The 24,479-nt window shown below is 37.6% G+C and overlaps 1 protein-coding gene across 4 annotated transcripts; it reads right to left on the bottom strand.

The window, feature by feature from the left end:
• Nucleotides 1–583: 583 nt before the first annotated feature.
• Nucleotides 584–24,125, bottom strand: LOC108618979 (uncharacterized). Of its 4 annotated transcripts, none has more exons than XM_018015236.2 (7): nt 23,309–24,076; nt 22,631–22,755; nt 6,987–7,123; nt 6,366–6,878; nt 6,158–6,287; nt 5,499–5,648; nt 584–1,826 (listed from the first exon to the last, which is right to left on the bottom strand). In XM_018015236.2, the coding sequence occupies exons 2-7, from the start codon at nt 22,692–22,694 to the stop codon at nt 1,585–1,587; spliced, it is 1,236 nt and encodes a 411-aa protein (XP_017870725.1). In that variant the 5' UTR covers nt 22,695–22,755; nt 23,309–24,076; the 3' UTR covers nt 584–1,584. The 4 variants fall into 4 exon arrangements, with proteins under 4 accessions (XP_017870725.1, XP_017870723.1, XP_017870729.1 ...); XM_018015234.2 differs by having other exon boundaries at nt 584–1,890; nt 23,309–24,042; XM_018015240.2 differs by lacking the exon at nt 5,499–5,648 and having other exon boundaries at nt 23,309–24,125.
• Between the last annotated feature and the right edge of the window lie 354 nt (nt 24,126–24,479).

The raw sequence follows: 24,479 nt of genomic DNA, 5'->3' as shown, positions 1-24,479 counted from the left end.
ACTATTGCTGATAACTTTGTTAGCTTTAAGGCGAGAGCAATGTAGAACTGAAATACAGTTAAGTTATAAAGCATAGCAATCAGGCTAAATGTCTGTTAACAGTTAGCTACAGTCTTTCTTAATTTACATAATATACATAGCTATACATATATAGTGTATATATATATGTAGTATATTTATACAATGTGCTCATTGGAAAATTCTCATTGAAAACAGAACGTGTTTCTTCTAAAGGTAAAATCAATAACAATTTCATTGTTTGCTTTCGCTTGTATCTACTAAAGTTTTGGAAGCAATTTAGCTATATTAAATTTATACATATATATAGATATATATGTTGTTTTTTTTTCATCCTGTAAATTATGTCGCGCAGGCAATTTGTTTATTTATTTTATTTTGTTTTGAATGCTTAGAAAAACTCTTTCCTAACATGCGGAAATCATATGGTTTATATAACTCTCCATACATTACATGTACACTGTACACATGTATATATATAATTTTATATTTGTTTTTTCTTATTCTTCATCTTGGTGCGCGCTATAGTGCAAAATATTTGCTCTATTATAAAATTCATTCACAGTTTTTAAGTTTTTTTTTTTTTTTTTTTTTTTTTTTTTTTTTTTTTTTTTGATTATCGGACTTGAATAAATCATAACTATATAGAATCTGCGAGCAGCTTCTTTTGTTGTTTTACTAAAATTAATTTTCGAAAAATAAGAAGATACACACATATATATATGTATATACATATATATATTTTTTAATATTGAAAACTTTTTAGAGTTTTAAAATATATTTATATATTAAAAATTTTCTAAATCTTTGAATATTTTCTTAGAAAAAAAAAAAACAAATTTATCTATATATACTTTAAAACTCTTAAAAGTTCCTACATTTTATCCATATATTTTATATATGTATATAAATATATATTATTTACATGAAATATTTATTTTCAGCAATTATGTAATTTATGCCTGTAACTGTAATTAACTACATCAACAAAAATAGCTAAGAATTTCTCTCAGTGTATGTATGGGCGTGTGTGTTCATGTTCGAGATTTGATTTTGCTATATACGAGTATGAATAAATCTTTATAATGTCCTTCAATTGAATTTATATCACAGCAATATTTTTTTTGTCATTTCATTATGTAAAATACACCAGAGTGTATGTGTGTGTCTGTGTGTGTTAACCTGTCCAAAATACATTCTATGAGCACGAAATGTTGAACACTTCGCATTTCGGTTTTTGCAACTTTCTGTTAACACCTTTCACGTTTATCTACAGAGTGAGCTCTCCCTCAGCTTGGGCGAAAATGTGGAAAGTTTTTGGATTCGAGCCGAGCTATTTTTAGCATTCTCATAGGGGTGTTCAGTTCGTGTTACAAAAATGTTGTTCAACAATTAACAGTAGTTAGATAACATAGCATAGTCGAAGCGAATGAAACCGAAAATCAAATTATCGCGCCTGCAGCACAAACGATAAGCTCTACGTACATCAGATGTATGTACTGATGTACCAATGTATGCGAGTATGTATGTATGTGCATATATAATTTGGGTTTAACCGTAGCACAATCAAAAACAACCTGGATAGATCTGAACGGGCGTAGCCAGTAAATTGCACTTTGTACTCTCAAATACGTTTGATGGTGGGACCTGTAAAGAATACCGAAACTTTACGCTTAAACTTTTCCATGGTCGGCTCCGGATCCTCCTCCTCCTCGTCGTCATCATCATCATCGTTGTAGGGCTGTCCATTGTGGCCAAAGATGACGGTGCGCGTGAATGGCGGCACGCTCTTGGGTCCGTCGGATTCACTGAAACCGGGATTAAGTATTATATTCGGTATAAGCTCAATGCTGTCCCAACCATCTTTGAGTTCTACAAGGCCGCATAGCATGATATAGAAATTAGAGTCAATGCAATATGAAAGAGAGAGAAAGAGAGAGAGAGAGAGAGAGAGAGGGAGAGAAAGAGAAATAAAAGATAGAGAGAGAAAGAGAAAGAGAGAAAGTATGTGTGTGCATTGGAAAATGAAATAGATAGAGAGTGTGAGAGAGAGAGAGGAAAAGAGATAGAGATGGAACGAGAATTGAGACAAATAGAGAAAGAGTAGAACGAAAAAATAGCATTAAACATCATTTGACATTAATTACATTACCTTTTGCTAGTTGCTTTAGATTCTTTTTTTTTTTTTCAATAATTGTGTTAATGTGCATATATAGAAACATATATATGTGTATGCGTGTGTGTGTGTGTGTGTTTGTGGCGGTAAAGCGCGCTTAAAAACTGGCAAAAGCGAGACCAATGCGGCGTATACGTAATACAATTTGGTTTATATTTTCAAATTAAGGCAGACATGTGTGTGCATGACTGTAGGTGTATATATGTGTGCGTCTGTTTGTATGTGCATGTGTATATGTATATGCTGCTAAACGCGCTCACATATTGGCAAGGCGAGCAACATTGCGTATACGTAATATTTTTATTTAACACAATTTTGATAATATTTTCAAATTGAAGCAAACATATATATGAGTGGGTGTATATGTATGTGAGTAATGGCATATACTCTATGCTAGTATATGAGCTCAGCTGTTAAGCCCAAAAGCGACCAAGCGCTGCGTATACGTAATATGTGCCTGCATATCATTTATGTAAATTCAACTCAACCAAGCGTTCGTGTGAGTCTGTATATATGTGTGTGTGTATATGTGACATATATGTATGTCTAACAATAAGCACATTAACTGAAATTAAAAGAGGTAACAATACAAGACTCTAGAGAATGTTCCGATAAATGTATTTGACTTTCTTTATATAAGGATTCAAACATTTAATTGGCGTGCCACAACACAAAGCACATAAATGGAATATTAATTGCTACTTATGTATATGTGAATATATATATATAAACAGATATTTATATATATAGGTGTGTGTATATAGTTTACAACATCAATATATAGTTAAGTTAACATTTGCTTAATTTGTTTATTACACATTTAAATTGAGTTTTGAATTGAAAATGGAAATTGAAAATCGAAATGGAAATTCAACAGCAAAGTGACAGCAGAGGAAGGCAGGAAAGCATAAATCATATATCACCGAACGTATCACACGCTGCCAAGTTGCCCATATTACATATCATATCATATATATATATGTAGGTACTTTGTTTCATTTTCTTTTCACTTTTCATTTTTCATTTCACTCTTGGTCACGGCTTAAAGCTTCGTTTTGTTTTTAAAGTTCAATAGTATTAGTATTAGTATTATTATCTGTAATATTTGCTTCTATGTTCCTACTTGTTCAGTGCATACTTCTAGAGCTCTACTTATGGTTCTTAGGTGCGCATTGAGATTGTGCTCGTTGTCTATCACAGCTGTGGCTAAAATACTTTGGTCGCTAATATATCGAGGTCTTGCGTAGAGACGGCATTTAGTTTAGTTTAGTTCAATACTTTTAAAATATTGTATTTTGATTGAGAACTGTATTAATATATAGTTTTATAATAGCTAATTGCTGCTAGTCATTTTTGGCATTTATACTCGCTCACGAACACAGAAGAGTCTATTAGCTTTATGCTATGTTTGTCTGTCGTTCTATTTGTCTGTCAGTCGTCTAGCGATCCACTAGTCCGCTTCTGTTCCGTCTGTCTCTCTATCCATCCGTCTACCTATCCGTATGCCTGCCAGCCTATCCGTCTGCCCATCTGCCTGTCTGTATATCCGTCTATTAGTGGCTCATCCGTTCGTCTGTCTGCCTGTCCGTTTGTCTGCCCATTCGCCTATCTATCTGCTTATCCGTCTCTTTATCGGTCGTCCATCGCTCTACTATCCGCTAAACCGTCCATCTTCTGTCCGTCTGTCTGCCTGCACATCCGTTTGTCTGTCCATCCGTCCGCTATTTAAGCAAAGACTTGAAATTTGAATATACATACATATATACTTTTCTATACTCAAATCTTGTAGCTGGTCTAAAAAGATACTATTTAAGGTTTTAGAGACTTCAAATTTCAAAAAGATTTAATTTGAGTTAGAATATTAAAATTTAGCACACGATTTACAGTTCACATATTCGACAGATCAATCAAGTTGTGGGGGCGTGGCTAATAGAGTTTATTTGGTACAGCAATTTATTACACTTCAAACACTTTTAGGATGGAAATAAGAAATATATATTTTGTGGACAACTGAAGGCTAAAAATATATATTATATGTATATATTAAACGCGCAGTAGGAGAGTGAAAAATCTGTATAGCTGCAGTTTCTACAGTTAAGAACTTAAAATCATCTAAGAGACTTTCAACATTGGGCAATGCTTTACCATATCGGAAACTCGGAATATAATACTAAGGTATAGTATAGTATATAGTATAGTATATAGTATATAGTATATAGTATATATATATATATATAGCCTCTTTTAAACTCAAGCTACAAAATATGGTTGGAATATGGTTGAGCTGCGAACGAGTATTATGCAGTCGATGGTGCCCGACTGCAAGACTCTGAATTATTTATAATTGAATTTGATTATGTTCTCCTCGAAATTTCATTGGAAATTTAATTGAATTGAATATCAATTTAGCTTAATTAAATTTAGATTTTGTTGGCAATACTTTTTATCGCTTGCAGCTAAATATATTTTATTGACTTAAAATATAGGTATTATATGCATAAAGCTGTACTGCAAATTCTATAAATTCACATACATATGTACACATATTTATGCATACATTTTATACTATATATGATATATAAGCAAGTGGAATTTTATGTACATATATATGTATATAGTATATTGGCTTTGCAGCTAATGATAGTTATTAAGAGTAGCTACAACAACTAGTAATATATATACATATGTATATATGTATACACATATATATTTAGTATTTAATATTTAATAAGCATAAATCAAACACCAAAAACAATGCGAAATCGAACACCAACAACAACAACAACGACAACAAATACAAATATGCATAGCTTATGTATGTATGTATGAAACGAAAGCTAATGTGTGGAAAGAAAGGCAGATAAAAAAAATATAATTAAAAAAAAAAAAAAAGAATAAGAAGAAGCACGCTAATGGAGCCCAGGCACTATATTTACATTCGGAATTTTATATATATTTTTGATATATTTCATATTAATTTTTTCTAGTGCCTGAAGTCCATTAAAAGCATTTGGGATTCAGATTAATTTACAACACTGACAATGGCAATGCTAATGACAATGCTTATGACAATGACAAGCAACGAGTTGCGTTTTCGAATCAGCAACAATTGCTGTTTGCATTTTGTTTGTTTGTTAAAATACGAGCAACAATAACAACAACATTAGCCAAATCATAAATCGTGTATGTCCAGCATATACATATATATATGCATATACATATATCATGGCATATATATATATACAGATATATATCTCAGTTTAGTTTCAGTTATTTGCTATTGTTGTTGGCGAATTGGCTGTACCCATTTGCGTTGCCTGATAGCACTCCTTAGAGAGCACAATACAGAGTCCGATGGCTAATATCACAAGTGTTCCGAGCACTATGCTGACGGCGACTATCCAAATGCGCGGATCGAAATTATCTAAGTCGGGTTTAATAAGGCGTATGAGATCTGCACGGTCCTCGAGCACGTACGTATATATATAATTGAGATAGATAAGAAAAAAGAGAGATGATGACAAACGACAAAATTACCAGAATTACGAATTACTTAAAATACTTGAAATAAAATCATCTATATATCTCTGTAGATATATGTATGTATGTGTGTGAGTGTGTGAAATTATAGATAAATCAAGTTGTAAAGACAATAGTTAATTACTACTAGTAGAACGCCGCACAGGACATATACATATACATATATGTAGATCCTGCGCCACGTACAGTTGACACCAAATAACAGCAATTTCTACAGATAGATACTAGATAGGCACGACAGCAAGATAACTATCGAATGTTTATCTAGCTAGAACTAAGACTTTGTTTAAGAATCGATTCTTATTAATAGCAGTTATAGTTTAGTTAGTTCGTAGTTTAGTTAGCTAGTAGATTAGTTAGTTAGTATTTGTATTTGGTGTTGGCTGTGGGACAGGCAGACAGCTAGTCTAAGTGGCCGCTTACCCTCCTCCTTGGTCTCGGGCAATGTTGTCACATTGGTGGTGACCACCGTGCCGCTGCCCAGCTCATTGTTGGCCCATATCCGAAACTCGTAGGTGGTGTTGGGCGCCAGCCGATAGACCTCCATTTGGCGCTGTGACTCGAAGGAAGTGATTTTGTAGCGGAAATGATTCTTGTGAAGTGGGCGCCGGGACAGGGGCACTCTACTCACCACATTGGGCGCTATGTTGATGGGGTCCATGCGACTCCACGCGTGCTCGAAGCTGGCATTGTAGGGCGGCTGACGGTACGAGATGTTGCGATACTCAGCCGTGAAGCTGCGCACGGGATAGCCACCGGACTGGGTCTTGTTGAAGCGCCAAATGAGAAAGCCCAATATGGTGGAGGCCTTGAAGTACAGCTGGGTCACCGGGCCGGGTGTGGTGCGCACCGTTAGTTTGCTGCGCTGGTAGGCGCGGTACTCCTGCTCCTCCTCTACCTCGACAGGCTGCGTTGGCTCTAGCTCCCGCTCCTTCTCCTTTTCCAGCTCCTGCTCCTGCTGCGGCGCTGAGGTAGTTGCTTCTGCTGCTGTCGCTGGCATGGTTAACCCCCTTGCCGTTGTTGGTCTCGCTGTTGTTGTTGTTGTTGTCGTTGATGTTGTTGTTGTGAGGGGCACCGTTGCAAAGCAGACGTAGATGCCACTGTCCGAGGTGCTCACATTGCGCAACACCAATATACGACCCGTCTATGGAAGAGAAGGGGCATTCACATACGGAAATAGCTCAAATAATGTGCATTGCTTGACAATAGTTCATAGTCAGATAAAGCTCTATTTTGTTAGATCTATAATCACCTGTATAATGGTGCTATTGCTGCCGTGCTCCTTGACCCACATAATGTTGCCCTGTGCTATGCAGGGTATGCTAATATTGCCGCCCTTGTCTGTCGCATATTCGTTGTACTTGATGGTGATACTGAGCACCGTTAGCACTGCAAAAGAAGAGAGAACTTATGAGACTGGGACTAAGATAGATAGAGATAGAGTTAGGGGTAAAGATAGAGATGCATATTAATATAGAAGTAGTGATAGACGTAGTGGTAGGGGTAGAGGTAGTGGTAGAGGCAGAGGTAGGGGTAGAGGTAGAGGTAGAGGTAGAGGTAGAGGTAGAGGTAGAGGTAGAGGTAAAGGTAGAGGTAGAGGTAGAGGTAGAGGTAGAGGTAGAGGTAGAGGTAGAGGTAGAGGTAGAGGTAGAGGCAGAGGTAGAGGCAGAGGTAGAAGTATAAATAGAGGTAGGGGCTAAGGTAGATGTTGTTCTTCATCATCGATTCGCTGGCCATCTTTCTGCAATTCACTGGCCTTACCGAACAACAGAGAAACTGAGCGGAAGATGAGCTGAGTCAAACTAGAATTACTTTTGCCATATTACAAATATTCATTAATTTTTCATGTGGCACAGATTCATTCAGCATTACAAAATATCTAACAAATTCTCAGAGCTTATGAAGCATCAATCAGCTCCAAGAAACAAAGCGCTTTTCTCTACTCGTCTTTAATCAATCTCTGAGTCCAAATAGTCTCGACTTGAGATGCAAAGCTGAAAATTCATTTCATATGCAAAATGCCTTAAAGCTTATGGCTTTGTGCACACGGGAATTAGCCAAAAAGGTGAGCAAAGAACTTTAACATGAAAACTGAGGGGAAGAAGGAAATAAAAATGAAAATGAAAATGAAAATGTAAATGAAAGGCACCAAGTCAATATATCATTTTTCCCTTGGGAACGGCGACCGAAAAATTTAAAGGCACAGGTCAGAGAGCTTTGAACAGAAGTATTCGACAAGGAAATACCCTAAAGAGCTGAAGGAGCTTCTTGCTCCAAGCATTCAGTCAGAGGAGCTTAGGAAAAACTAAGCTGATTTCCCCTGCAAAGCTGCTCTTCCAATTAAGGGAATATTCAACTAGGAATCACCCTGAGGAGCTGACTTTGCCTGCAGAGCAAGCGCTTCAAGCATTCACTCTGAGGGGAGCTTATTTGCCATGCAAAACTGCTGTTCCAATCATTCGGCAAACCCGGCGCTAGACAGGATAGAAAATACCCTGAAACGTGAGGTACCCTGCGGAGCTGCTGTTCCAATCATTCAGTCAGGGCAAAACACAAACCCTTAGACACCCACTTACAGACTCTCTCACACACACATAGGCACACGCGCTGCTTACTGCGCAGTCACTGCGCTTGGACTGCACTTAAGGACTTCACTTGCTGGATAACTATTATTCCAGATGGATGTTCTCAATCAAAATTTCAGATTGTAATACTAATAGGCCTATGTGTCTATATGCTAAGTCACAAAACCTCTACTATTAAGAAATACGTTTATAGATTATTATCGATAGCAACAAAATGGGCTGAAGCATCGACAATAATTATTATCGATAGCATAATGCACAATATATTATTATCGATTTTTATCGATTACTGCAACATCAGTTGAAGTATCGACAATGTAATAGAATAATACTTCGTAACATAATACAGTACTATATATTCAAAATATACAGGTATCCCTCGTATAGCGCGGTCTTATACAACGCGATTTCGATATAAGGCGATTTGGAAAAATTAGGTTTTAGTACAACGCGAAATTTACGCGAAAGGGAAAATACATAATTATAACCTGCAAAGATCTTTGAAGACAGTGAAACAGACTAATTACCATATGAAGTTGAAGAATAACAATAAAGTTTTTAATAAACCTTTAATTTGTTTTAGTTTGTTTTTAATAATTTTAATGTGCACATAATTATTTAAATTTGGTTTTTTTTTTTAATTTTGAAATACATACAAATGTATGTACACATGTATTATTGTTAATATCTTGTATTGGTTGTATTGATCGATAGCATAATGCACAATATATTATTATCGATTTTTATCGATTACTGTAAAATGAGTTGAAGTATCAACAATGTAATAGAATAATACTTCGAAACATAGTACAGTACTTTATATTCAGAATTGCAAATCTCTAGCAGTTGCAACTCATATGAACAGTTAGAAAGACGGACTGACAGATAGGCATACGAACATGGTCGTGACTATATCAACTGTGCTCGCTCGACCGATCTGTCCTGTTTTCACATGAGAGCTCATACCCGTAGCTTCCCCATTTCATTGGAATAGTAAAAACAATAACTCATAAAAACAACATTATTTGGCCCGTGCATATATCAATATCGAAACGAGTAAATGCTGTGCCCGTCAGACAAACATGTCGCATAGCTAGCCAAGCTATTCAAAGGCATATCACATGAATTTTGCATGACAACTGTCAGTTCTGAAATTGATAAAGGCCAGCTGCACATACATATATGTATATGGAGATATGTACCCAAAAAACTGGCAGCTCATATGACATATTGAGGCAGAAACATGAATAAGTGAGAGCAACAACAGCAGCGACAAAAACTGTTGCCTACTGCGCGGCGCTGCCATTTGGGGACTTCCCAACCATTTGACGCGCTTAATAGCCCGATGTAAGCCGCTTATGGTGGGAGCCATGCTTAAAATGGTAATCCGACTGAAAGTGCACAGACGAGCGATGATTGAAGCCTGAAGCGGACTATAGCGACGGCCCAATACTCGCTCAGAGTGCGAGCTTCATGAGAAGCGTATTTGAATTGCAAAAGTCGATACTAGCGACAGATCTGTCTATGGATCTGTGAGATGTGGCTCTATCGATTTAATACGCTGCTGCATGGGGTAAAGTATATAACAAATTTTATGCTAGATGTTTAGCGTGGGGATGGGATAATAAGAGATCTCTGGGTAGATATGTATATAAAATATGCTGCTGCTCTAATAGAGACATATATCAAATTTTATTTATGCTAATATCGATATTTTGGCTGAGAGTCATGGCTGTTGAACTCTCTCTCTCTCTCTCTCTCTCAGGAGTCAATATATAGTATAGTAATATATATATAGTAATATAGTAATATAGTAATATAGTAATATAGTAATATAGTAATATAGTAATATAGTAATATAGTAATATAGTAATATAGTAATATAGTAATATAGTAATATAGTAATATAGTAATATAGTAATATAGTAATATAGTAATATAGTAATATAGTAATATATTGTTGGTTATATCTACCTATATCTTAGGGAGCTACTGACATCTCTCTCAATGTGCACTTCATTCATTATATGGCAATCAAACTGATGCAACCCACTTAAGCATGACTTTGTGCTATCGCATAATCAGATTTGTTGCATTCTGAGTGTGGATAATCCACAAGCTTTCGCCGAAACACTATTACAACCACAGAAAGCTACCTGATGGACTTGCGTTGCCGTTGATCCATATAATCATGATTGGTCATGATTGTGATGAATGTGAGAATGTGGTTTGAAATTACTCCCAATCCACGCCAACTGTGTTGGCCCCATATGGAGAGTAACGAGTTTTCAATTGTCATTTTTTTCTGCTTTGTCACGTACTCAAATGCGCCTCAATGTGTTGGCTGAGCCTGCTGCTGCTCGTATCGCACATCTTTTTAAGGGCTTTTCTGAAGTCGGAAGAGTCTTAGCTCTATTAAGAAAACATCCTCTTAAGGAGTCGCCAGTTATGCGGGAACCTATCGGCCAAGGCCCTAGGAATTTTAATGAAAAATGGCATAAAACGAATCATAAAACAGTAACCGTGCCCTATAGCATTTTCGTGACTTAGTTAAGGTTAACAGTATGTAAATAGTAATAATTTAAGTTAGTATCGAATATAATTATAACTGTTAAGTTTTCCATTAAAGCCAAAATTATAGCAAATAAATATCAATTGCCTAAATTTGCCTCATCCTGTAGCTGCTCACGATTTGCCACGCCCTCTTACCTCTTTATAAAACAGAGTTCCCTAGAGTTCTGTAAATTTCCAATGTCACCCATCTAACTTTAAATTGTTACCAAATTTTTCTTTTTACTGTGCAAATTCAAAGAAAATACATCGCATTTTACTGAATTGAACTTCAAGTCTGAATAGTCTGAATGACCTTTGAAGCAGATCTTGACCGAACCCTTCATAACTCTTCGTACTTCGCCTGATACACGTTCAAGCTACAGTAATTATGTGAATGCCGGCATTTGCATTCAGCTGAGCCAGAAAATGACTTTAATGCGCTCGGGTTGAGTCGGCTTCATTGTCAGCTAAGTTTCTGCTCATCATTTCGAGTACATTTCAGTCACGTTCCCAGTTTTGCGTCCCTGGGCATTGAAAGCAATTGACAAATGTTGCTGTGTAGGTGTAGATATATATATATACATGTATGTGTGTGTGTGTGTGTCACTTTATCGTTGCCAAAGCAGAGGTAAAAGGACCAAAAGCAAGCAGACAAAAACGCGACGTCCAAAAATGAACAGCAGCAGTAACAGGAGCAGAAGAAGCAGCAACAGCAGCAGGAGGAGAAGCAGCAGCAGCAGGAGCAGCATCAGCATGCGTCATTTAACTAAGCACTAAACATGCTCTCAGTGCTTCAACATTTAATGCTATATCAACAAGGTGACTACACTTAGAGAAATAGCTATGCACTTGAAGCACTCGAGTCGTTCTGCTGTCTACAAAATTTCATTTTGGCATTGAACTGGTTCTTATTTCTATTTTTGTGTTCATTCTTTGCTCGATTCAAAATTTGTATATTTTCTCAGGCAAACTTTCAATGACTACACTCAGAGAAATAGCCATTCACTTCTAATTCAATTTTAATTTTATGGAACAAGTTTTCAATCTAGTTTTGCTTGTAGCAATGAAATGGTATATCAAACAACTCTTCTGCTGCTGCCTTGAATGTGAGTGAAGCTTGTCTCCGCCTGTCACACAGTCCGTCATGCTGTCTGTCATGCCGTCCGTCATGCAGTCAGCTCTGCATGCATCATCATCATGTTGATGAAGCGCCAGCAAATGCGAACTGGCCCACCCGAACAGTAATAACAACTTTTGAAATGTTTGATATGCTCTCTGCTGAAATGGGGCAAAGGGGAGATGGGGAGTCATACCAAAAGCACATATGCACGCACACGCACAAACACACAGACACACATGCACACAGAGGGAGGCCTTGTGGCATGGGGTCAGAGTGTGGGAATATCGAGCTTAACGCCAGATAAGGGCAAGTAGTGCTGCACTGCAGTTGGTAGAAACAAAAGGCCATAACACGCACACACACATACAGTCATGCATACGCACACACAGTATACAAGACATTATGGTGCAGTGTCTGAGAATATGCAATGAAATTTCATAGAGTTTATGTTTTCTTTTTCTTCTTTTGTTAAATCAAAAATTCAAGCAATTCTCATCGGCTTTCAGGTGCGACCCTCTCTCCATCCACCTGAATGCTATATATAGTCTATCGATTCAACTTAATATATGCCGTTGCATGACCAGCACGATATTCTACAGGAATTTGCATACATTGTAGGCGCCGCTAATTAAGCCAGACTTGAAGCTAGTATGAAAAAAAGCTTAAAATTGGAGCAGAAATTGAAAGGAAACGCATCAGCATTCATTTGGATGGATTATGAGGCAGGCAAGGATACCAAGTGGATGAAAATGTTGCAATAAAGCATTCAGCCTATTTAAGTATGGCCCAAAAGTTCTGTTGAAGTGCTCTGCTCCCAGCATACCCTGTAAATGTGTAGACTATTAAAATGAAACTATTGGTAAATGGAAAATCTTAATTAATCTTAACCTTAATTCCAGCAGAAAACTAATGGGTAACAGCAATTCCAACATCTATAGGCTATAGTCGTTTCTATATGTCTTTCTCCTATGGAATGCCTCTATGGATCTCAGCGAAGCGACCTCTAGTCAACAAAATTCAATCTGTGCAAAACAAAGCGCAAGACAGAGAATCTCGGTGCTGCATTGGGATCTAGCCATTCGCTCTAGAATGGATTCATTCAATACATCTCACATTTCATCTGAATATCAATAACAACAGATAAGATTCCTGCTGTGGAGTCGGATGAATTTGAGATTCTTTAGACTAGAATAACGAATAAATAAGTTTATATTTCAGATATTTATGCTGGCTAATTGACCTACACCATAGATACCCTATCCTGCAAGAAATATAAAGGAATGAAACAAATTATAAACAACAATACACTAGACTACATATTTCAATATCCTAAATCTACTAAGTAATATACTAGACTGCATATTACAATATCCTAATACTCTTATCATGACACTACATATGTCCATACTATCCATACTAGTCCACATATAATCTAGCACTCTACCCATATCCCCTCAACAACATGTCTAGGGTATATAACTCTTCAGCTGCTAGCTTTCTTCTCTGCGCGCTGCCCATCGAGTGAAAGCACAAACGAAATAGTTTCTGCTAACCCATTCACAATGTTCAAAGGAGCATATCTGTTGCATCGGCATGCTTCTGCTCATAAAATTGAATAAAAACTAATAATAAATTAATTTTAATAAATCAAGTGGGTTTATTCATTTATCAAAGGAATAAGGAGCACCCCTAATGCAGCCGCCACGCCAACCCAAGCCAGTGTTACGCAACCGAATACGCCCCACTGCACTTGCACTTGCCATATACATTTTCCCCCCTACGTTTTGCTTCTGTTGGCGATTTTCATTTCGGCTCTTTTGGACTTCAGTGGAAATGCCGCACAGCCACGTTCCGGTCGATTCAAATGCAATTTTCTTTTTTCTGTTTTTGCTTCCTTTACTTTTCAACGGCTTTTGAGCTCAAAGTCCAGTTGCAGTTGGTGGCCACAATGTTGTTAACCAATTGACAAACATTTTTCGTAGCTTGGCTTCGACTCGTTTTCAATTGCATCCCATCTCGGCTTTCACTGTATTTGCGGAAGTTTTCGCTAAGCAAGGATTGACAGATACCCTGTAGAAGTAGTTAGGCAATGGGAAAAGCGGAAATGCGATTATGACTGTCTATATAAATATATCTCTGGTTTTCTCTCTCTCTGAGATGTTCTCTATATATGTAACTCTCTCTCTCTCTCTCTGGAGATAGGAAGATATACATAGTGAAAAACAGAGAGAAAAAGAAAGAGAGATGAGAGAAGGGGATAAAAATGAGAAAGAGGGGAAATAAAGATAGAGCGTTGGAAAGAGAGAAAAAGTGAGAGAGAAAGTTAGAGAGATAGAGGGAGAGCTAGGGAGATGGAAAGATAATATAAGATGGAGAGATATTAATAATATTATAGAGAGATATCGGAATATGTAGTCTGTGTGAGAGATAGACATAGTGAAATAGAGAAATATCTATATAGACAGTAGACATCGTATAATAATCTTTTAAATAAATCAGTCTTCCATCTAAAAGAGCTCTCTGTTTTCTAGAATTAAGTTTTACTTACTCATCCAGCTTCAAGATTTTTTATATACCCCATATAATGCGAATATCTAAAGTTCTGGGAATCCCGAGACAGCCTCACTCCCATCAATATACCCCAATAGCTCACCCTCGCACTGCAGGGTATATAAATGCACACGGCTAACATCTCCCACAAATACAATAAACAAATATTGTTATTAATATTATTATTTTTATTATGATTGTAATAGAAAAAGAGCTTTTAATCTTGTGCAAAATGCGCTGAGCAAACAAGCCAAAAAGGAGAACAGCCCCAGTTGTTGGAAAGGGGCGGCGAGGGGTGGGAGCAAAGTGGGGCTCTCTGGCATTTGAAAGCATATTTAGAATTGTTTTCCAGCTGCCACCAGCTGGGGGCCATTTGTGAGTGTAACCGACTGGACTCGAGAAATCAACCGAGTGGAGGTCAATGAGGCAATTTGGCAGATGGCCGATGGCAGAGATTTGTTGCTGTTGGCGGACAATGACGCTCACTCGGAGCACAACACAAGCAATCTGAGCGCTCGCTTTGCCTCTCATCTCTCTCATCTCTCTCTCTCTCTCTCTCTCTCTCTCTCTCTCTCGCTGTCTCTCTCCTGCAAGTTAACAAAGTAGCAGTCTGCCAGAATTAATTAAAATTCATAATTAGTTGCAGTCGCAGTTCGCTGGTGGCAACGTGAATACGACACAGAATGCCAAAAATACAAGAACAGCGTTGGCAGCTCCTGTCTGCAGTTGGAAAGAACGAAGCGAGAGAGGTAGAAAGACAGAGAGAGAGAGAGAGAGAGAGAGAGAGACTGAGAGCGAACAAATGTCAATTGTAATTAAATACTTAATTCTGCTGTCGCCGCAAAGTTAACTAGCCAAATGATTCAGGGCGTCGCACATGGGGCGTATGTGTAATTTCCTAGCTACAGCATTTGCTGTGCACTTCACATAATAGGCAACGCGTGTATTTTTTGATTAAAAATATGTGAATACTCTGTAAATATAACACACACTAATCACCATACAAATAAATGTGGCCACATGATTATGGGAATTGCGCATGGGGCGTATGCGTAATAATATAACATTTACTTTAATTAAAGTAAACATAGTGTAATATGAGCTAGTTGCCGGTGCGAAATGTTTTTTGTTTCCTTCTGTTGGCTTCTGTATGTATATCCTGTAAAGAATGCATCCACTATGGGGTATAAAGCACGCCATACGATTTTTGTTACACGTGTCGTATTCGTAATTTTGTACTATTTGCTGTAAAATAAGTTTATGTCTGCAAAATTTTTGTTTTACTCAAAAATGTGTATACCCTATAGTTCAGGCATTTACTTAGGTGTCCATAAATTGTCATTTGATATTGGGCGTAATTTCAAATTTTCTAAATTTTATAGCTTTTATAGTAATTCAGCTAATACTAGCATATGATGAAGGGTTTGTTACTCCAAAGAATTTTTTCGATGTTAAAAGTATTTATACCCTATAGTTCATACACTCTCTTATGATTGGGGGAGTATAAGAAGCGTTTGTCGAAGCAGAGTATTTCTTGAGCTAAATATAAGTATACCCTGTAATCGTGCACTCACTAAGTGGCATACCGCTTGCCATATGGTTTTGTGCCTCGTATGCGTAGTTTCGTAGCGAAAGAGCATGGAAAGAAGCTTTTGTCGGTTAACTAAAACTATTGTATGTACATATACCCTGTAATTCTAGTATATTACTTAGGATTTGTAAGCATTTTTAATAATATATAGTAAAATCCGGTTATAACGACGCGCTAGGGACTGTCGTTATAACCGGAAGACGGGATAACCATATAAGTTTACTCATATCAGCTATTCTGGAAACCAGAATTCTCATCTCAATAACCGTACGGACGCTATAAGCGGATTCGTTATAGCCCGATTCTACTGTAATTCAAACGAGCAAAACTTGGTATTAGAAGAAGCCTTTGTCGAGTATTTCAAAATATTTCTTCAACTAACAATATGTAATTACAGGGTATACATGCATTTTTATGCACAAATTCAGCATTTTATCCAGGGCGCCTCGCCTCATCCTTCAGCTTCAGCACAGGCTTGGCAAAACTACATATGCATACCCTGTAAGTGCAGAGTGTGCATCTCATGCCAAAGATGGAGACAGCTATATTTGATTAAATGAATTCCGGGCAGGCTTTTGCGCATCAGCTGTCGAATTCTTAGCCTTGCGTCCACTCAATGCCATCGATAGGAAAATCAATGCAAAATCAAATTCCCACACATGCCTCTATCTCTCTCTCTATCTCTGTGTGTGTGTGTGTGTAGGCGTCTTTGGCCTGTGTTTATGTATAGAACAAAGAATGAATGATATTTGACACCTAACCTTTAGCGCTTGGCATTGAGTTGGGGAAATAACCAAAGCGCATTGTTGCCAGTCGCAGCTAGTTGCTGTTGGCCATTGTCGCAGCAGCTTGCAGCTGTAAGCCCTAATTGCACTTTGCAACTAAAAATAACCCCTGTTCGTGGAAAACATCAACAAACACGTCAGCCCAACGTGTACAGCCACCGAAAGCCATCGGCAGCTAACTAAGCAGAAACGACAGGCGTGCAACCACTCGCAACCACCACAGTTACCGCAAGCACCGCAACCATCGCAATCACCGCAACCACTCGTAGGCGTGCCCACCGAACAATTAGTCAGCCACACAATGGCTTTTGGCTGCACCTTAATGCAGGACCTGAGACCCAGGTCGCTCGCTCTGTTTGTCTACTTATTGTTTTATATTTTGACTGCTGTCGGCTGCCATTGAAATGGCGATGTCCTTGCATGCATAATGCATGGCGAGCACATGCATCGGTGGAGCAGAAGAGCCAACGCCTGTCACAAGCAACACGTGACACGTGAAGCAGTCGAGCTGGAAGCGGCGAATCACAAATTCCCATTGAAACGAAGCCGGGTTAAATATGCAAACGCCTTAAGGCGGTCCCAGCGACAATACGTTACGAGCGTGAGTCCGAAACGTATGCCATGCCAAAAGGAAGCAGACTCAGAAGCCCTATCGAAAGAAAGAGGAAGGAGTACAACAAAAAACGGTAATTAATGTAGGAGCAAAAGTCTTAGTATAAGTTCTTAAAGTGGCAATGATAGTGATAAGAGGGAAAGTAGAAATAGTAGTATATATAGATGCAGAAGTAGTAGTGGAAGCAATAGTAGTTAAAGTAGTAGTAGGAATAGTAGCATAAATAGTGATATAAGTAGTAGAGGAAGGAGTAGTGATAGAGAAGCGAAGCTAAAGAAGTGTTACAAATGTGGCAGTATAAAGAGCTAGATGTAATATAAATAGAACAAATAGTATTAGGTAGCGTAGTAGAAGAAATAGATCTGATGGTAGTAAATGGAGCTGTAGAAATAGTAATAGATATGGTAGTGTATAGAGTAGTAGAAATAATAGAAGTGCATCGCTCGAATAGTAGTAGATGGAATGGATTAGTAAAAGTAGTAGTAGTGGTAGATATTTTAAAAGACGAAGTAGTAGCAGTAGACATTTTAGTAGACGAAGTAGGAGTAGTAGTAGATATTTTAATAGACGCAATAGTAGTAGTAGTAGATATTTTAGTAGACGAAGTAGTAATAGTAGTAGTTGTGGTAGTAGATAAAATAGTAGATGTGGTAGTAGATAAGGTAGTAGATGTGGTAGTAAATAAGGTAGTAGATAAAGTAGTAGATAAAATAGTAGGTGTGGTAGTAGATAAGGTAGTAGATATGGTAGTAGATATGGTAGTAGATAAAGTAGTAGGTGTGGTAGTAGATAAGGTAGTAGATGTGGTAGTAGATAAGGTAGTAGATAAAGTAGTAGATAAAGTAGTAGATAAAGTAGTAGGTGTGGTAGTAGATAAGGTAGTAGATATGGTAGTAGATATGGTATGTGGATCGGTACAATTAATGTAGGACGGAAGAAGAGTGGTAGCACAAATAGCAGTAGTGGGAGGAGTATTTGTAAAAGTGGTAGCAGAAAAAGTAGCAGACGGAGTAGTCAAAGAAAAAGTGGTAGCAGAAATAGCAGTAAACAGAGGAGTATAAGTAAAATTACTAGCAAAAATAGTAGTAGTCGAAGTACAAGAAAATAGATTTGCCGCGGAAATAGTAGTAGAAATAGTAGAACTAGAATAACAAAAGATGTATTAGAGCAATGAGCACTTCCATTTTCATTCTAAAGCTAACATGGAGTATCTCTAAGCCAGATTCTAGTTGTGGATGCAGATGCGCACTGGGCACATGAAAAGTCCTTGCAAGAGTAAGGACTCCATATGGTTTACTCAAGCCCATTGGCCTGTGCTATGAGACACCAAGGCAAGCTCGAGAGTTTCTGCCTGGAGGCGCCTGTCTGCACCGCCTCCACAGGGCCCAGAGATGATAAGAGCAGGAAAGGCAAACTCAATATCATTAAAAATTTGCTATTTTCCTTTCACTCGGCTGGCCCACTCGTACAATATGAGGCGCGGTGCCGCGTCGAGCCGGGCTGGGCCTGCTATCATTGTGGCCGGGCTGAGGAATGTCGGCCAGGTCGTGTGCGCGCACTAATTAAGTGTGGATGGCGGCAGCATCTGCCAGAAGTTTCGGGACAAATATCAACATTGAAAGCGCTGGCGAAATTGAATTGTTAGCGCTCAGCGTGTGCGCGATGCCGTTTCTCATTAATTCACTCTTGGCTGGCCGAAAAGAACTTTTTAATTAAAAGTAAACGCTTCGGCCATTAGATGACCGCGAACGGGACGATAGCCAAAAACCAAAAGAGAAGAGATAAAAAATAAAAGAAAAGAAAAACAAAATCGAGAAGAATGAAAGGAAAGTTCGTGCCGCGTTTTGTGGCAGCTATTGCCAATGATTTGTCGTGCTCTCGTGAGTCGTGCATCGTGAGTCTTGCCTCGTGAGTGCATGCAACGCCCACGCTTTAAAGCCGGGACCTAAGCAGCACAGGAACGGCAACGACTCAAGGATTTATACGCAATTTGCATGCAAATCGAGTTGGCCGGGAGTAAAACAAATGGGTTGCTGGCAAAGGACTATGGCGCGGGGTGGTTAGTGGCGGAGGGCGGCACGGAGGGGTAACCTTTGTACGTTGCATAGTTTATTTAGCTGGACTTCGACTTAGTCAACCGAGATTTATTGCGCAACAACAGAACAATAAGCCCATTAAATTGCCGTTAAACGACAAGCTAAATGGCAAACGGAAAGCAGCTAACTGTAAAAATAATACGATAATACGCACATGGTCGAACTTTCTCTCTTTCTGAGCTCCCCATCATAAAATGCCAAAGCCGCCCCGCAAACTAAGCTTTTGCAAAAACAAGCGAATAGTTCGTTGACGCAACTCAAGAAGCGACAACAAAAAATCAATATATATTTTATAACTTTCAGTTGCTTCATTTGCTACAAATTGCATTCGGCTGGAGTCGAGAGCTGCCCGACTGAAAGATACCCGGCCTTAATACAAAAATAGTAATAAAACTAAAATAATAATAAAAATAAAAAAATAATAAAATGCAATAAATAAAAACTGGCAAACAGAAATATGATGCAGAAGTCAATAATCTGCTCGGCTACAATATACCCTATTCAAATTAAGAGTTCTACCAGGTAGGATTAAAAAGATTGAACTAAGTCTTATATCACATACATACATATCTATGTGAATATATATTTAAATTTCAGTTGCTTCATTTGTTGAAGATTTTATTCGGCTCAAGACGAGCTTTGCTTGACTGCCAGATACCCGGCCTTTATTCAAGTATAAATAAATAAATATAATATAATATAAATAAATTTCTTCGAGAACTTATGTTAAATTCTAACAAATCAATTTCCATTGTATAATTTATTATTTTTAAGTAGAAAAGGATAAGGTGTCTGTACTCTTAAATTTAAAAAAATGTAAAACATAACTCTTTTGTATTCCGTAAATTTATTAAAAATAAAGGGCAATATAAATAAATATAATAAAATGGAATAAAACAAATATGAAAAACAGAAATAATATGCAAAAGTCAAAACTTTTTTTTCTCGGTTACAAGATACCCTATGCAAATGAAAAGAGAGACTAATTACGAATAATTTCATTTTTCTGAAAGAGTATAAAAAAGTAATAAATGAATTGTGCAAACATAATTAGGCAGACATTTGGTCCAGATTGTCAATATGCTGCTCGACTACAAGATATCTCACTCAACTGAACAGAATGACTGAATGGGGCGAAGAAGACTGATATAAACCTTACCTTGAGGAGAGTTTTAGACTTACTGAATTATTATATACTATAATATTAAACTAAAATTAACTTAAAATTATGCACTTGCTACTGGGGCCATCGTCTCTATTTGATAACTTTCAGTTGCTTAACTTGCTACAGATTGCACTGAGCTTCGAGAGCTGCTCAACAACTGGACACCCGGTACCTAAAACGAAAGTGCAATCAATCAAATGAACAAAGAGAATTGGTTTATCTGCCTGGCCCAAATAGTAAATATGACCAAATAAATGAGCTGCTCGACTACAGAAATATCCTATACCATTCAAAAATATGATTAGATAAGATGGGAAAGAAACAAATCGTCATTTACTTAATTACGAATTCATGTTCATGGCTTCTATTAAATAATATGTATAACTATAAATAGTGTACCCAAGCAGCTTTCAAGTTTTTGATAATAAAAAAATATACATATTAAATTATACACATATATAAATAAAATGCAGGTATTTGTTTAATATGCCTGCTTAGCTTTGTCCTTAACCCATTTCATTTTGTTTTCAACCTACCCTGGTATTACTCGTCGTATACTTGATCACCGAGCTTATTTCACATCATCAGCGGAGCTCAGTCAGCTGCAACCTTAAAATTAATGATACAGCATGCAGAGAGCCTTCAGCTTTGTCCCAGCTTAGCAACTCCCCCAGGGCAAGGGCAGGTTGTTAGGGATTGATTCACATGGGCCAAGCTAATTGGCCCGGCCAATGCGAAGCCAAACTGGGTCACGTTGCATCGCTGGGCTTTTGCGGCCAAAACTTAAAGCTGATTTATTAATTATGGAAACGCTTGATAGCTAGTTGCGGGCGCAGGTACCGTGACGTACCACACGGCGTATGAGCAACAATTGCGACGTTTATATTTAGATAGAATATTTGATCGATTCGCAAACAGCGGCTATTGTGAGCTATTATTGCTCGACAATGCACCTACCCAGGGGTATTATAGATGGGTGGGTATATATGAATACATATATCTGTTATAACCTATATTATAAATCAGCAACCACAACTCAATGCGTCGTTAGGCTGTTCATACTTATACGTATCGCTATCATAGACATGACCTCTGGCTAGACAATTTTTACCTTTCACCGATCAAACGATATCGAATTGCGAGCTAGCTCTTTGATCATATGAAGAATATGTAGAGAGAGTAAAAGAATAATAAGGTGTCAATGAAATAAAAGATAAAAGAAATATAAGATATGAAATATAATATATACCCATATATTGTATATGTATATGTTATATCTATCATAGATCAGTGACCACAAATTAAAGATTGAAGACTGCTAGGTTGTACTCATACGCATCAGATATCACTATCATAGGCAAGATCTCTAACTAATTGCGATCTAGTTCTTTGATCGTATAAAGATGAAGAATAGATAGAAAAAGTAGAGAGTAAAATAAATATGCTATACATCTACAAGGTAATATAGATCAGACTCTTCGTCCAATTCTATGATATAACACATATATAAAGGCATCATCTCATTTCTTTTAGATACCACTTGAGATCTAATTACGATCTAGTTCTTTAATTATATGCATATGGGGAATAGATAGAGAGTAAGAGTAAGAGAATTTCCAAACTTATAATCTAAACTAAATTACTTTCATAATACATTACAGACACTAGAGATGTTATATACATCAAAGAATCATTGCTTGATCATTTCAGTTCATGAGTCACGAGTCATGAGCCTCGGCTAGTGTATATAGGCTTCGGTGTGCCCGAAGATAATTTCTTGTATCTTTGCAGATTATATAAAGCTGGCAGTTATGCGTATTATATTCCATTTGCCTTACCTTGGGTGAAAAATAATAAATTGAACGATGACAGCGCTAGCACGGAGCTGGATGTGGAAGACATGCTTCCATATTACACTTTATATAAGCACGAGCCGCGTAGCCGCTGACGTTGCCGATGCCGGCTAAAAAAAAATCAGCAAATAGGTAATATCAAATGTAAGCAAACAACAACTGCAACAACAATGGCAATGGCAACAACTACAACCATACAAAAACAACATAAATAAAAATAAAAACAACAAATGGTAACTCAAATGGCAAAGGACGACGCGCCAAAGGCGGCCAAAAACAGTTTGGCGCGTCGCTTGTTATTGTTATTGTTGGCTTTGCTGTTGCTGTTGCTGTTGTACAAGTTGCTACAGCTGTAGTTGTTGCTGTTGCTGTTGGCTGTTGGCTGTTGTTGGCCGCTGGCTCCTTTTGACGTAACTTCCACTTCGCCGCTGGGCGAATTTAGAATTCAGCAACCAACACAAACAAAAAAAGTCACACACACACGTTCACTCAATTAATTAAACAAATGGCAAGCTGACAATAAAAAACAAAACAAAAAAAAAAACAACAACAACAACAAAATAGCAAAACAAGAACTAGATTGTTTCCTTTTGGCCTTTCAATATGCCCTTTCTATCGCTCTCTCGCTCTCTTTCGCACTCTCTTTCAACTTGCTGCACACACTATTTATTGTTGTTTCTGTTGTTTTTGTTTTTTGTTTTATTATTATTAATGCTGTTTCAGTTGTTGCTATTTTGCTCCGTTGCTCGTGTTTTCTCTGGGGCTGCGCGGCCCGAGCGTCCGTTGCGTTCGAGTTACGTTCCTCGACTGAACGGCTGGCTCTGCCTGCCCTCGGCTGACTCACGACTTCAGCTTCGCCGAAGACACAGACACATCGCCAAAATGCGAATGCGAATGCGAATGCGAATGCGAATTCGAAATGTGACTTGTGTGTTGGTGTTAGTGTTAGTGCTAGTGTGCGTTTGTCCTTTTGGCCCGCACTCCTTTTTTGACACTCACGCGCATGCCGCTAGCGACGCAACGCTTGCATGTGTGTGCGTGTGTGTGTGTGTGTGTGTATGGGTGTTGAAGGGTGGCGATAGCTACGACACAGTTGTTTGTGTTGCTGCTGCTGCTGTTACCAATACTGTTATTGTTGTTGCTCTTCTTCCTCTTCCTCTTGTTCTTGTTCTTGTTGCTGTTATCGTTTCGAAACTTGCGAACATCGCGTGCTCGATCCATGCTGGGAAGTTGCGCAACTTCTTAACCTTGAGTCGTGAGTAATAGTTCAAACTGCCAATTCCTGACGTATTCGGCAAGTTCAATCAACTAAGCAGAAAAGTCAAGAATTAATCTAGCCATATGCAAAGTTGAGTTATTCAAAAGTGAACGGCCGAGAGATACTCTGCACTCAAAGCACGGCTGCTATCATCCATGGCTTTTAAATGTATATAATGGTATATACATACATATTTATATATAAATAAATACATATAGCAATCATATATAATTATTACTTTTGCGTACTTTAAGAACTTGCACTTAAGATCGAAAAATATAGTATCGATATCGATAACATTGCAACGTTTTAGTCGAGCTCTCGAATGAAAAAAAAAAAAAAACATCTTTAATATAACAATAATTTTTTTTTTTTTTTTTTTTTTTAAGTTGCACTTTAATTTCAATATGTGTCAGTAATTCAGAGTAATTCATCTAGTTATATGCTAACAATTAAAATATGTATACATATGTATATAGATAATTTCAGTAATACACTCTAGTATTTTACATAAAAATTCACATTGCTTAATCATCTAATTTAAAAACTTTGCTAATATACACATAGATTTCGCTT

The sequence above is a fragment of the Drosophila arizonae genome, chromosome X (genome assembly GCF_054131065.1).
Source record: "Drosophila arizonae isolate 15081-1271.41 chromosome X, UAZ_ARI_1.0, whole genome shotgun sequence".
NCBI classification, from domain to species: domain Eukaryota; kingdom Metazoa; phylum Arthropoda; class Insecta; order Diptera; family Drosophilidae; genus Drosophila; species Drosophila arizonae.
Note: the sequence above shows the minus strand (reverse complement) of the source record. Positions and strands in the feature narration are given on the sequence as shown.